A 12,032-nucleotide genomic window follows, 5' to 3' on the forward strand; every position below is an offset into this window, starting at 1 on the left:
AAGTTTAAGAGCCCTGTTCTTCTCTAATCGCCCCGTGTTGAGTAGAAACTGCCAGAGTCCACAATAACCAACCAAGTGCAAGCTCCCAACACCAGGCAAATAGCTAACGGTCCCGTGCCTCACTGGATGACACCAGGTCCTTGCAAAAACAAACAAGCTTACGCTGAGATGCCCTCGTCCTTAGCAAAGACTCTCAGTGCAGCAGCTTGGCTATATGATGCCTGAGAAAACTCCTCTCTACCAAGGAACTCAGAAAAGCAAATGATTAGCCTGTAAGTACTTTCACTAGACACACACACACACACACACACACACACACACACACACACACACAGCAGACTGCATTATGAGAAGTTCTGATTCAGAAAAATAATTTGCTCTCGCTTCCCTAAAGATCTCTGCTTCTCTCAGGCTCTGCCTGTGGTTTTACTCCCGGCCACCAGCTGGGGGAGCTCTAATCAACCTCCGTTGGTGACAAGACCCTACTTGGCCAACACTCGTCCAAAGAGGCAGGTCCTGCTAGGCTGCTGGCCCTGAAGGCACGGGGCTGGGTAAGCCCCTCCCTGCACCTGCTGCAGGGATCCCAGAACATCAGCCTGTCTAGGGCTGAGGCCCACTCACCCAGGCCTCATCATTCTACTTCTTCCCCAGAGGCAAGCTGGGGGACAAGACCCACTCCTGGCCAGAGAAAAAGTCCTGAGCTACTTTGCTCTCTTGAGTGACTACTAATGCCCCTATGTTAGCAGAGTCTTATATTTAATCTTCAGGCTCTCTTTTATTGCTCTCTCTAGTCCTCTACTTTGTCACTGTAATGTGTTAGTGGTTCCACACTGGACTCCTTGTTTCATCTTGGGAAGGAGCACATTTACGAATCATCACTGAAGGTGACAACTAAAATGGGCAACGCGTGGAAAAAGCCGTGGCCCCTCAGGGGAGGCGACTGCGTGGCTCAGCTGGTTAAGCGTCTGGCTTCAGCTCTGGTCGTGATCTCACGGTTCATGAGTTCAAGCCCCCGCGCTGGGCTCGCTGCTGTCAGCCCAGAACCTGCCTCGGACCCTCTGTCCCCGTCTCTCTCTGTCCCTCCCCGGCTCACACTCTCAAAAATAAACAAACATTAAAAAAAAAAAAAGTCACAGCATCCCAGGAAAAAGAATTGCTTAAAATGATTTCGAGTATCAGGCAGAGGGGAAAAAATCCTACAAAAGGGACAGTGGCAATCTTCCTTGCCTTACAGGGAAAGCCACACATGAGACACGTAAGAAGGCACGCTCCTTAAAGAGTGGCCCCAATTTATTGTCAACTCTCCACTCACCCTACTATGTTTGTGGAATATAGGAGAGGACTTTATGCCCATATCCTCCTCCAACTAACTATTAAAAAACTCACCTGTCTCAACAGTATTATCTAATGACAAAATCATTCAGTTTACATTTCCAACCTCTCTTATCAACTTTCATAGGCGCAATAATGGTTCAAATGAAGAGAAAAGAGGTCCGTCAGAAAAAGTATATCCAAAAAGAATTCGTAGTTCAGCAACATTAAGTGAAGGGGGTAAAAATACCTATGCGTTAGACTACATTTAATTAAGGAAGGCTCTGGAATTTTTCTCTAAAACAGCTCGTAAGCTCATAACTAAATGATGTGAAAGTGTTATAAGGGGAGATGAGGAAAGCCATGTTTGGAAACTATTCCAGGCTTATGGAATACAGCGTCTTTGAACCTGCCCGTGGGGAAGGAAAACGTACCGAGAGGTCATCTCCGCGGAGGACGTTCCCTGAGAGGTCGAGATGGGTAAGGGTGGTGGCGGTCAACGGGTTGGCACTGAGGAACTGAGAAAGGCTATTCACCCCTGCAACATGGAGAAGATCCAGGCTCAATATCCATTCCAGGGAACACAATGAGGTTTGGGAGTTTCTATACATGACCCGGCAGCCACATCAAATAGCAGGACTGAGGTTACCCACAAGTACCGTCCCCAAAAGGTAGGAGTATCTTCTTTTGACATCCCCTCAGAAAGAACAGGTTATTCACAGACACAGCCCTCTCACTGAGTAGGGGAAAGAGACAGAATTGGCTTCGTTCAGCTCTTCTTCTGATGTGGACGGGAAGGATTTGACTTTGAAGTCTTAATATGATGCACACAAGTCTGACTGGTCATTTCTATCTTTCTCTTAATTCTGCTAGGTGTTCCTGACTTAGCGCACAGGATTTAAGCGAGGTAGGTACATATTTCACCACTTCAGCCTATTTAAAGTACTTAGAAGCTGGGAGGGAGGAGCCAAGATGGCGGAACAGCATGGAAGTTTTTTGTGTGTCTCATATCCATGAAATGTGGCCAGACTAACACTAAACCACCCTACACTCCTAGAAAACTGACTGGAGGATCAACACAACAGTCTGCACAACCTGAACCACAGAATTCAGCAGGTACGCGGCACGGAGAAGTGACCGTGGGGAGAGAGACGGCGCAGGAAGGGAGGTGCTTTTGTGAGTGGAGAGAGGATGGAGACTGGGAGAGGGAGAATACGGGAAAAGCACCCCTCCCCAAAAGCCGCTGGAGAGAAAGTGGAAAATTGGAAACAGCTGCAGGGACTAAACTAAAGTACTTAGAAGCTAATACTGGATGTAGATCACTGGTCTACCTAATATATCGTATACGTACTCAGGGCAAAATTCAGAGGGCAATGAATTTTTACAAAGAGCGAAAAAAATGATCTGTATACAACGTAGGAGAGAAGTGGAAAGAAAAATGGATAATTAACACTCCATACACTGTTTACACATGAAACGTAAATGGCTCAAGTCAAAGTCAACTGAGCTGAACCGAACGGGTATTACCAACCTCCAAAAACAAAGAATAAATACACAAGGAGGGCAAGAATGTTCCGTGAGGACACGACCACGTTCTTTTCTGTGTGGGTAACAGTCATGGCCTGTTGGTCAAGGCCTTGCAGTAGGCAGCTCTTCATCAGGCCGCTTCTCTCCAAGAGGGAAGAGAGGCTCTGGGAGGTTCCCACTGCATACAAAACGGGGGCCCAGACAGTCTGGTGGCTCACTGGGCTTCAAAGAGGTCAACACACACATCAGCACCGATGCTCATTCTCAAGGTAACGGGGACATGGGATACGGCAAAACTCCCCACGTTTCTACAGTTCACGGTTCCAATCTATATATCTTGGAAATATGGCTATTTCTAAATTGGATGCACATTTGTAACTCTTTTTCCAGTAACATTCTCCTTGAAAACCCCAGCCTGTCTCAACCACCCTACAGGGAGACAGGGAAGGGGGTGTTGGTCCACCTCACAGAGTCTTCCTCAGGAGAAAGGACGAGGGTGGGGCCTCCCAACGACAGCCAGAACTGGTCACAGCGGCAGGCTGCAGCCAGGCGCTCCAAGAAAGAAGCAGAGGGTTCCAAATACAGCCCCAGCCCGGAGCAGTCCTCTGCTCTAACTTTAGAATGCCTGGTGTATCGTACTGATGAAGGGGTTATTATCTTCTCTTTTAGGTAAGACCAGGTAGTTACAAGAACCCACCGCAGGACGTGCCTGATAAAGGCGAGTGAGCCACTTCTCAAGGGTGAGGATGCACTTGGGTACGCAGAGGGAGAAGACGCAGAGGTGTGGAGGGAAAACATCCCAGTTAAGTCCTGGGGGCGGGGGAGAAATTCTTGGCTGTCAATTCAACATTTATTTAGCACTCGTAAAACGTTTATAACTGCTGGGGATTGGGAAATAAACATAAATAAGATCCATTCATCACTCTCAAAAACTTCCAAAGACCATCAAGAAGGAAAAGGAATAAATTCCAGCATGAAACATCAGACTACACAAGAAATACCGCTTCACTGCCACAGAACTTTATCGAAAGCCTACTGCCGACCAGGCATGGGCTCCGGAGGCCCAGGGGGTCCTATCTTACCCTCTAGAAGCCAGCGCGGTGGGAGACACAGTCAAGTAATCACAATCCGGGGAGGTCAGTACCGTCAAAGAGGTTAAGAAACAGGTGCAGGGCAGTGAAGAAGCTGGAGATTTGATTAATTACGCGAGATAAAAGGAACTTGTAATGGACTCTAGAAGGTGAATTTCTGAAGGTAACGCCTACGATTCTTTAAGTGACCAACTTCCTTCAGTCTGCGCTATCCCGCAGCGTTAGCGTGCCTTGCAACGGCGTAACCTGGAGAATACCAGACTCTCTCTCGTCAACAAAACCATGTGTAAAACCACTTCCTTAGGGAGGTGAAACCAAAACTTGAGAAATAAATTCCGAAATCAGAAGGTCAAATTAGTCTCGACAGCAAAACGCTCCTTGATGAGCGCGGGCGCTTGGCAGCGGGCCAACATCTAAACGGAATCAGGAGAGAATTACGTCCTCCGCTCGGCTTCGTGCTCCCGAAACAGAACGAAGGGCTTCCTCTCCCACCTCTTGAGGCCACGTCCACGTGAGGCCCGTGTTAACAAGCACACTAAGAGCAGGAAATTACAAAAATATAGGATGGAAACAATCAGGGCTCTTACAGCCCAAACTAAACACAGATTTACACGCCGTTCTCGATTCTGGCCGTCTAGTGATCGTGACCGTTCTTTGTATGTATTATTGGAGTGTTTACAGCTGGAAAAAAGGTGGTAGCAGATGGCCCTGCCTTGACATAATCTGGCAACCAGCAGGACATTTACTAGAAATCCAGAAAACTCTCATTGAGCTAACATCTGAGGAAGAGAAAGGGTATTTGGAGACAGTGGGGATGTCATGGGGAGATTTAAAAAAAAAAATCTGTCTTGAATTACGGAGCCATGAACATAAATGTTTTCATAGAATTAAAATACAAACGTTAGTCAATTTCAGCAAAAGATTAAAACTGCAATGGAATCTGAGTTATTGTGAATCTGCAAACCTTTCAGATACAATGGGAAAAGTCTGCAAGAATAATGAAATCCTTTTAAGAAATCCATTAAAAACAAAATCCCCAGTATTTCAAGATAGCCATCTTAGGAAGGGCAGCGTAAAATCATTTGGGCCAGAGTATCATTAAACAATATTAATTCTCAAAACACGCATTTTATTGCAGAGAAGAGAGAAACATGGTGTGGTGACCTTTACTTGTGAAGGAAGGTCACCCACAAGGAAGAGGACGGGGCCCTACCCACTCTCACGACGCCTGAGACACAGGAACACAGTGAGTGGTGGCATGGAGGCACCCCAGACCCCACACTTGTCCTTGGGACGATAAATGATCTCCACATCCCCCTATCTGGTTCACAGTAATGGACACATACATTAAAATAAATAAATTCAAGTTGTTTTTTAAGAGTACCTCTATTCTAAAAAAAGAGACCACACAGCATGGTGATTATAGTTAATACCGTACTGTGTACTTGAAAGCTGCTAAGAGTAGAATCTTAAAAGTTCCCATCACCTGGGGAAAAAAAAAATACAACTATGTGTGTTGACAGACATTAGCTCGACTTACTACGGTGATTGTTTCTTCACAATAAATACAGATATCAAGTCATTACGCTGGATGCCAGAAACTAGTATCATGTTATATGTCAATTATACCTCAACAAAAAATAAATTTTAAAAAGTTATGGGGCATCTGGGTGGCTTAGTCATGTAAATGGCCGACTCTGGATTTTGGCTCAGGTCACGATCTCACAGTTTACTGGGTTTGAGCCCTGCGTCGGGCTTTGCACACTGACCTCACGGAGGCTGCTTGGGATCCTCCCTCTCTCTCTGCCCCTTGCCTGCTCTCTCTCTCTCTCTCTCTCTCTCTCTCTCAAAATAAATAAATAAACTTTTAAAAAAATTTTTAAGTGACACCTATGGACACATGATGAATGATTGATACTTTTAACATGTAGGGAATTCACATAAATTAAGAAAAAAGGTTAATGTGGCAAACAGAGGCAACGATGGATGGAAACTAGCAACTTCCTTCAAAAGAAAGACACATGACTAAGATATGGGGGTGGCTTGGGGGGGGAGAGAATACACCTAAGCACTAAGAGAAGAAAGTAAAATTAAAGTATCAGAACACTTTGGCCGATATGATTGACAAACAACGAAGGAGAACAGCATCGAGTGGCGGTGGGAACGTGGAGATTGGTACAAATAACTCAGAGGACAGCTTGACAATAAACATCAAAAGAAAGCTTTACAAAAATGCACACCCTTTTTGAGCCAGCAGTTCTATGTAATTTCTCCTAAATAAGAAAGTAACAAATGATCGACAATAACACAGGGAAGTCACGTGAGCACCATGTGCATTACTGAAGAATTAGAAACCACGTAAACGTATGGTCACAGATCATTTATGTAAAGTAGGGAACGTCTTCCACGCACTGGAACGGCATGGAGCCCCCGAGAGTAATCATGGGTTTGCGGTCATAGCGGATCACAATACACTCCTGGGTGGGAAGAAAAGTTTATGAAATGGTAAGTGCAGTGGAATACCATATGCGCACATGCGTCTGCACGTAGGCACAGAGATAAACTACGTACAGACAGAACAGTATGGAAGCATGGGCGCCGAGCTGTCAATAGTGACAGTCTCGTCATGGTTTGGTGATGGCATCGTGAGGAATTGTGGCCTTTTTATTCATGCTTTGCGGTATCTTCTAAGTCTCTGCCATAAACTGACAGTGCATTGATGATCATCAGAAGGTTTCTACGAAACCGATTAGAAGTAGAGAGTGGTAACATCGTGGGCCCGCACTCTGCTTGATGATCTCTGGACAGCTTCAGGCATCGGCACAGGAAACAGGGACTCCTGGAAAAATGTTCCCCTTTGAAAAGTCACCTTGACGCCTAAATCTAAATGTCTGCACGTGAAATCATGGGGCTTGCACAAACCACCCCAATTTGAAATCATTCTTAGAGTAACTGTGTGGTCAGCATGGGTATGACATCACCAAGGGACCACTGCGCTCTACCTGTGACATATTCGCTAAGAACCCGCAATGGCCCAGCGCCAGGGACACGGCAACGCATGAGGCAAAGCCCTGACCGTCCAGAAGCTCCGGGCTAGGACACAATCAACACACCGTGGGAAACATGCTAAAACAGGAATTTGCCAAGGGCTATGGGACAGAGAGGGAGGAGAATCTGACTGCGTGGGGTGTGACTGAGAGAAGGCTTCAAGGAGAAAGTGAGACACAAGCTCAATCTTGAGCGGGAGCAGGAATTCACCAGATCTGTGGGTGCGGACACCGGGGTTGAAAGCATGTGACAACATGTGACACAGCAAGATGCTGCGGATGATGCCGATGATGGTGGTACAGGCCCCTGTGCCCTCTGTATGTGTATTAACTTACTTGGTGTCCCCACCTCTGATGAGGTAGCTACGCTTAATTCCATCTCACAAAAGACGTAAGTGAGGAACCAGGCCCTTCGAAGACATGTTCGTGTTAAGTGAAAAAACAGGCCCCCCAGGCCCCCTGCTTGAGAACTGACACTCAGGCCCTCCGCATACTGCCCTCGAAAGACAGTGATACGTTCAAGAAACGCCAAGTTTTTTGGGGCGCCTGGGTGGCTCAGTCGGTTAAGCGTCCAGCTTCGGCTCAGGTCATGATCGCACGGTTCGTGAGTTCAAGCCCCGTGTCGGGCTCTGTCCTATCCCTGTGGAACCCACTTCGGATCCCCTGTCCCATTCTCTCTGCCCCTCCCCTGCTCATGCTCTCTCTCTCTCAACAATAAACATTAAAAAAATATATGTTAAAAAAAAAGAAATGGCACATTGTTCAATTCAAGAAACTGTCATTAAACACGACCGTGGCCCAGGCACTGTGCCAGGCGCCGGAGACATGGAGATAAGAGGGGACAGGGTAGCCCCTTTCTAGGAGGGGAACACAGCATTTATATAGTAATGTCGGATGCAGAAGTAATAATGCGATCAATCGTGTGTTGTAGAAGTAACACAAAGGAAAGAGCAATTCTACTGAGGTCACGGGAATAGGGATACGTCTCAGAAGAGACAGTCACAAATGAGTGTTTTATTAAAAAAAAAAAAAAAAAGCTGAAGCTCTCCAAGAATTTAAGGTGATGTGTGAGAGAATAGAAAATACACATATATTGGTCTCTGCCCCATTCCTGGCACAGAGCCCCCTAAACCCTTGGCATTTCCTAAGTCATAAGAGCACCGGGGACATCTTTTGTTCTAATGGGGTGACCCTGGGTGGGATCCTGGACGGGGCTGGTCCCCACAGTGACCAAACCATGATTAGAAGCTTGAAATTTTTAAGTTCCTCCACCTCCCACCTCCAGGAAGAGCGCTGGAGACAGAGTTAGTCATTGATCACGTCAGTTCGAGGAAGCCTCCCTACAATGTCAACAGCACAGGTTCTGGGGACTTTCCAGGCTGGCGAACACATCCACACCAGGAGGGGGGAGCACCCCAGCTCCACAGACGCTCCTGGCTCAGGACCCTATCAGACCTCGCCCAGTGTATCTCCTCACCGGGTTGCTCCTCTGTGTCCTTCATCATATCCTCTAAGAGACGAGTAAACATGAGTGCTTCCCTGAGTTCTGTGAGCCGCTCTAGCCAAGGAGTCAACCCCAAGGTGAGGTCTCTGGAACTTCCAATAACCTAGGCTCGCAAATGGCGTCTGGAGGGGAATGGGAGCAATCTTGTGGGACTGAGCCCTTAATGTGCGGGCTCTGATGCAACCTCTGGGTAGATAGTGTCAGAACGGAGTTAAATTGTGGGTCCCCCAGCTGGTGTCACAGAGAATCGCTTGGTGTGACTGAAAACCTCCACGCATCTGGTGACCAGAAGCGTCAGAAGGGAAGTGCTTGGTGCGAGTGGTCAAGGAGGCAAACGGGAAAGAGAGATACGAGATACGAAGGAGGGCAAAGGCAGGTTTCCCTGTATAGGAAGAGAGAGAGACTTTGCAAGCAGAAGACAAAGCAGGTACAAAGGCACAATGCCTGCAGCAGTATTTCGAGTATTACAGGGGTGCTAATGTGGAAACGTTAAGAGAACGGGCAGGATTTGCTGAGCAACTAGATCCCCGAGAGGACGGTAAGTGGGGTCAGAAGAGAACCCGGCAAAGGAAAGGCAATTTCCAGAGCAGGGGAGAGGGGGTAGAGTTACAGTGTGACTGGGCGGAGACCATCCATCTGACAGCAGGTTTTGAAGGGGGCGGGGGCAGGGGAAGCAGAGGGGAAGGCTGAAGTTCTTCCAAGGATGAATCGAGAAAACACAACCAGCTGCCTCTGGGAATGTGAGGCCGGAGGCAGCCCAGGAAGCAGCACTCCCTGGCTGAAAGTGAAGAAGTTATAAAGACCGTATTTCAAAATGATTCTCTACTCTGAAAGCATTTCGCCTTAGACAATGAGCACTCCAATTACACAATTTCTTTATCTTGTAACAGAGAACTGCGATACCTATGCAGGTACATAACTGAGTAAGAATTCTAACTTTGGAAAGGTAGCATGGTGTAGCAGAAATATCACAGACATACAACAAATAAGATATACTGTACCTTTAGGTGACAATGAGGTTTTAGATAAATTTAAATGCTTTAATCCCTTTGGGAGTTTGGCAAATTGAATACTTAAAGAGGATACACCTGAGAAAGGAAAAAAAAAAGATTATTAACATTTTCAAGTTCTCAGAATTGCACTCGTTTTATAAGGACTAAAAATTAACCTAAACTTGATTCCAATTTAAGTGGAATCATTCTTTCTAACATCAGACTTTATTTTCCAATTATCTACTATCACACATCCTTTTTTTTTTTTCATCCTACCGAAAGGATAGGAAAAAAGGAAGACCGTTTAATTAAGCATAACAATATCAAAACTTTACCATTAGAGATGTGTTTCTTTGAACTGAAGTGTTACCCTCTTCTCTATAGTCCTATTTCAAATGCAAATACTCAGGAAGAGTGATATAATTGCTTCTTTTTAACCTGTGTCTTAATGAGTTGATCACTCCTCTGGGTGAGCACATGCGTGCTACTTAATTATTGTCAAGAAAATGGTATAATGTTAACTATTCAGATAACAGCTTCACTTTTAGCACACGGATTCCAATACTTAATTAGCTTCTAGCTAACAACCGCAGACAAAGCATCTGAGTGTGTTTATCTTCTTAAAGGTGGGCTTTGTAACTTGAAAATTCACAGTATTAAAAACCAGATAGCCTCTAAATTGAAAGACCAGACCGGGAAATGGTGAACGCTAGTTCATCCATTCAAGGATTGCAATGACGACAGACTTTCCCTGGGAGGAGTAAGTGATACGTGACTCTATGTCCTTCCTATAGATCTTTCAACCAACTTCCTGCTACTTGTGAGTTATCACCTTCCCAGGGGCATGTCCCTGGGAAGGTTCCTGAAACAATATTAACCATACGGTCTCCTAGACTAATTCTCAAATTCCATGCGCTGATAAGGAAATACCAGGCTCGTGGCTGCCCTATTATATAACCCCAAATTCTCTACACATTTTATCAAAGTTTATCAAGAAATAACTACTGTAGAAATAATCTAAAGGTCATGCAACTTGACTAAGCGTCTAGACAGGTGTCTCGCCAAGGATGGTGGGAGTTCTGAGAGCCCGAATTTACCTCCCCATAGCATTTCCCAAATAAGTTTGAAAATCACTGGATTGGGGTGCCTGGGTGGCTCAGTCGGTTAAGCGGCCGACTTCGGCTCAGGTCATGATCTCTCGCTCCGTGAGTTCGAGCCCCGCGTCGGGGTCTGTGCTGATGGCTCAGAGCCTGGAGCCTGTTTCAGATTCTGTGTCTCCCTCTCTCTGACCCTCCCCCGTTCATGCTCTGTCTCTGTCTCAAAAATAAATAAACATTAAAAAAAAAATTAAAAAAAAAAAAGAAAATCACTGGATTAAATTATGTCAAACAGGTCTTTTTTTTTAATGTGAATATTTTTAGAGATTTGAATATGCTAATCCATATTGTTAATTACAAAGAGGGAGCAGGCTATTTAGTTGACACTTTCTTGTAAAAGAATGTATCACTTATAAGTTAACTGGGATAGAGGGAAAAGGGAATCATTTTATTATTTTTTTAAAGTTTGAGCGAGACAAAAACAGCATGAGCAGGGGAGGGGCAGAGAGGGAGGAAGACAGAGAATCCCAAGCAAGTTCCACACTGTCAGTGAGCCAAAAGCAAGAGTCTGACACTTAACCAACTGAGCCACCCAAGTGCCCCACGGGAGTCACTTTAAAAGTGTAATTAGGGGCGCCTGGGTGGCGCAGTCGGTTAAGCGTCCGACTTCAGCCAGGTCACGATCTCGCGGTCTGTGAGTTCGAGCCCTGCGTCAGGCTCTGGGCTGATGGCTCGGAGCCTGGAGCCTGTTTCCGATTCTGTGTCTCCCTCTCTCTCTGCCCCTCCCCTGTTCATGCTCTGTCTCTCTCTGTCCCAAAAATAAATAAAAAACGTTGAAGAAAAAAATTTAAAAAAAAATAAATAAATAAAAAAAAATAAAAAAAAAATAAAAGTGTAATTAATCCAAAGGAAGAAAAGGAGAAAAAAATAACAAAGATAAAAAGGGGAAAAAAGAAAACAGACATATTATAGATTGCCATACAGAAAAATCAATAATTACAATCAATGTAAATGTACTAAATACGCAAAACAAGCAAAAAATTGATTATCTAAATAAAAATATCAGATGCTTTTTTAAAAAAAATTGTTTTAATGTTTATTTTTGAGAGAGAGAAAGACAGAGAGAGAGAGAGACAGAGTGCAAGCAGGGGAGGGGCAGAGAGAGAGGGAGACACAGAAACCGAAGCAGGCTCTAGGCTCTGAGCTGTCAGCACAGAGCCCGACGCAGGGCTTGAACTCATGAACCATGAGATCATGACCTGAGCCAAAGTCGGACACTTAATCGACTGAGCAACCCAGGCACCGCTCAGATGCCTTCAAGAAACAGAAATACAGTACGTGTATTCAGAAGTGAACCTAGAAGCATATAAAAAGATATATGCTGCAAACGCTAACCAAAAGAAAACTAGTATATCTGCAATAACAAAAGGCAAATTAGATTTGAAGAGGCATAGACACAATTG

General features: G+C 45.3%; 1 protein-coding gene across 8 annotated transcripts in view; it reads right to left on the bottom strand.

Annotated features, from left to right (window-relative positions):
* CARMIL1 (capping protein regulator and myosin 1 linker 1) overlaps positions 1–12,032 on the bottom strand; it is a 311,551-nt gene that overhangs the window by 127,691 nt on the left and 171,828 nt on the right. For all 8 annotated transcript variants that reach the window (XM_078446565.2, XM_078446566.2, XM_078446564.2 and 5 more), the window contains 2 exons: positions 9,482–9,568; positions 1,746–1,849 (listed from right to left, as the gene is read on the bottom strand). In XM_078446565.2, the coding sequence (XP_078302691.1) occupies positions 1,746–1,849; positions 9,482–9,568 (191 nt within the window). The remainder of the gene's footprint in view (positions 1–1,745; positions 1,850–9,481; positions 9,569–12,032) is intronic.

This window comes from Panthera onca, chromosome B2 (genome assembly GCF_046562875.1).
Source record: "Panthera onca isolate mPanOnc1 chromosome B2, mPanOnc1 haplotype 2, whole genome shotgun sequence".
NCBI lineage: Eukaryota > Metazoa > Chordata > Mammalia > Carnivora > Felidae > Panthera > Panthera onca.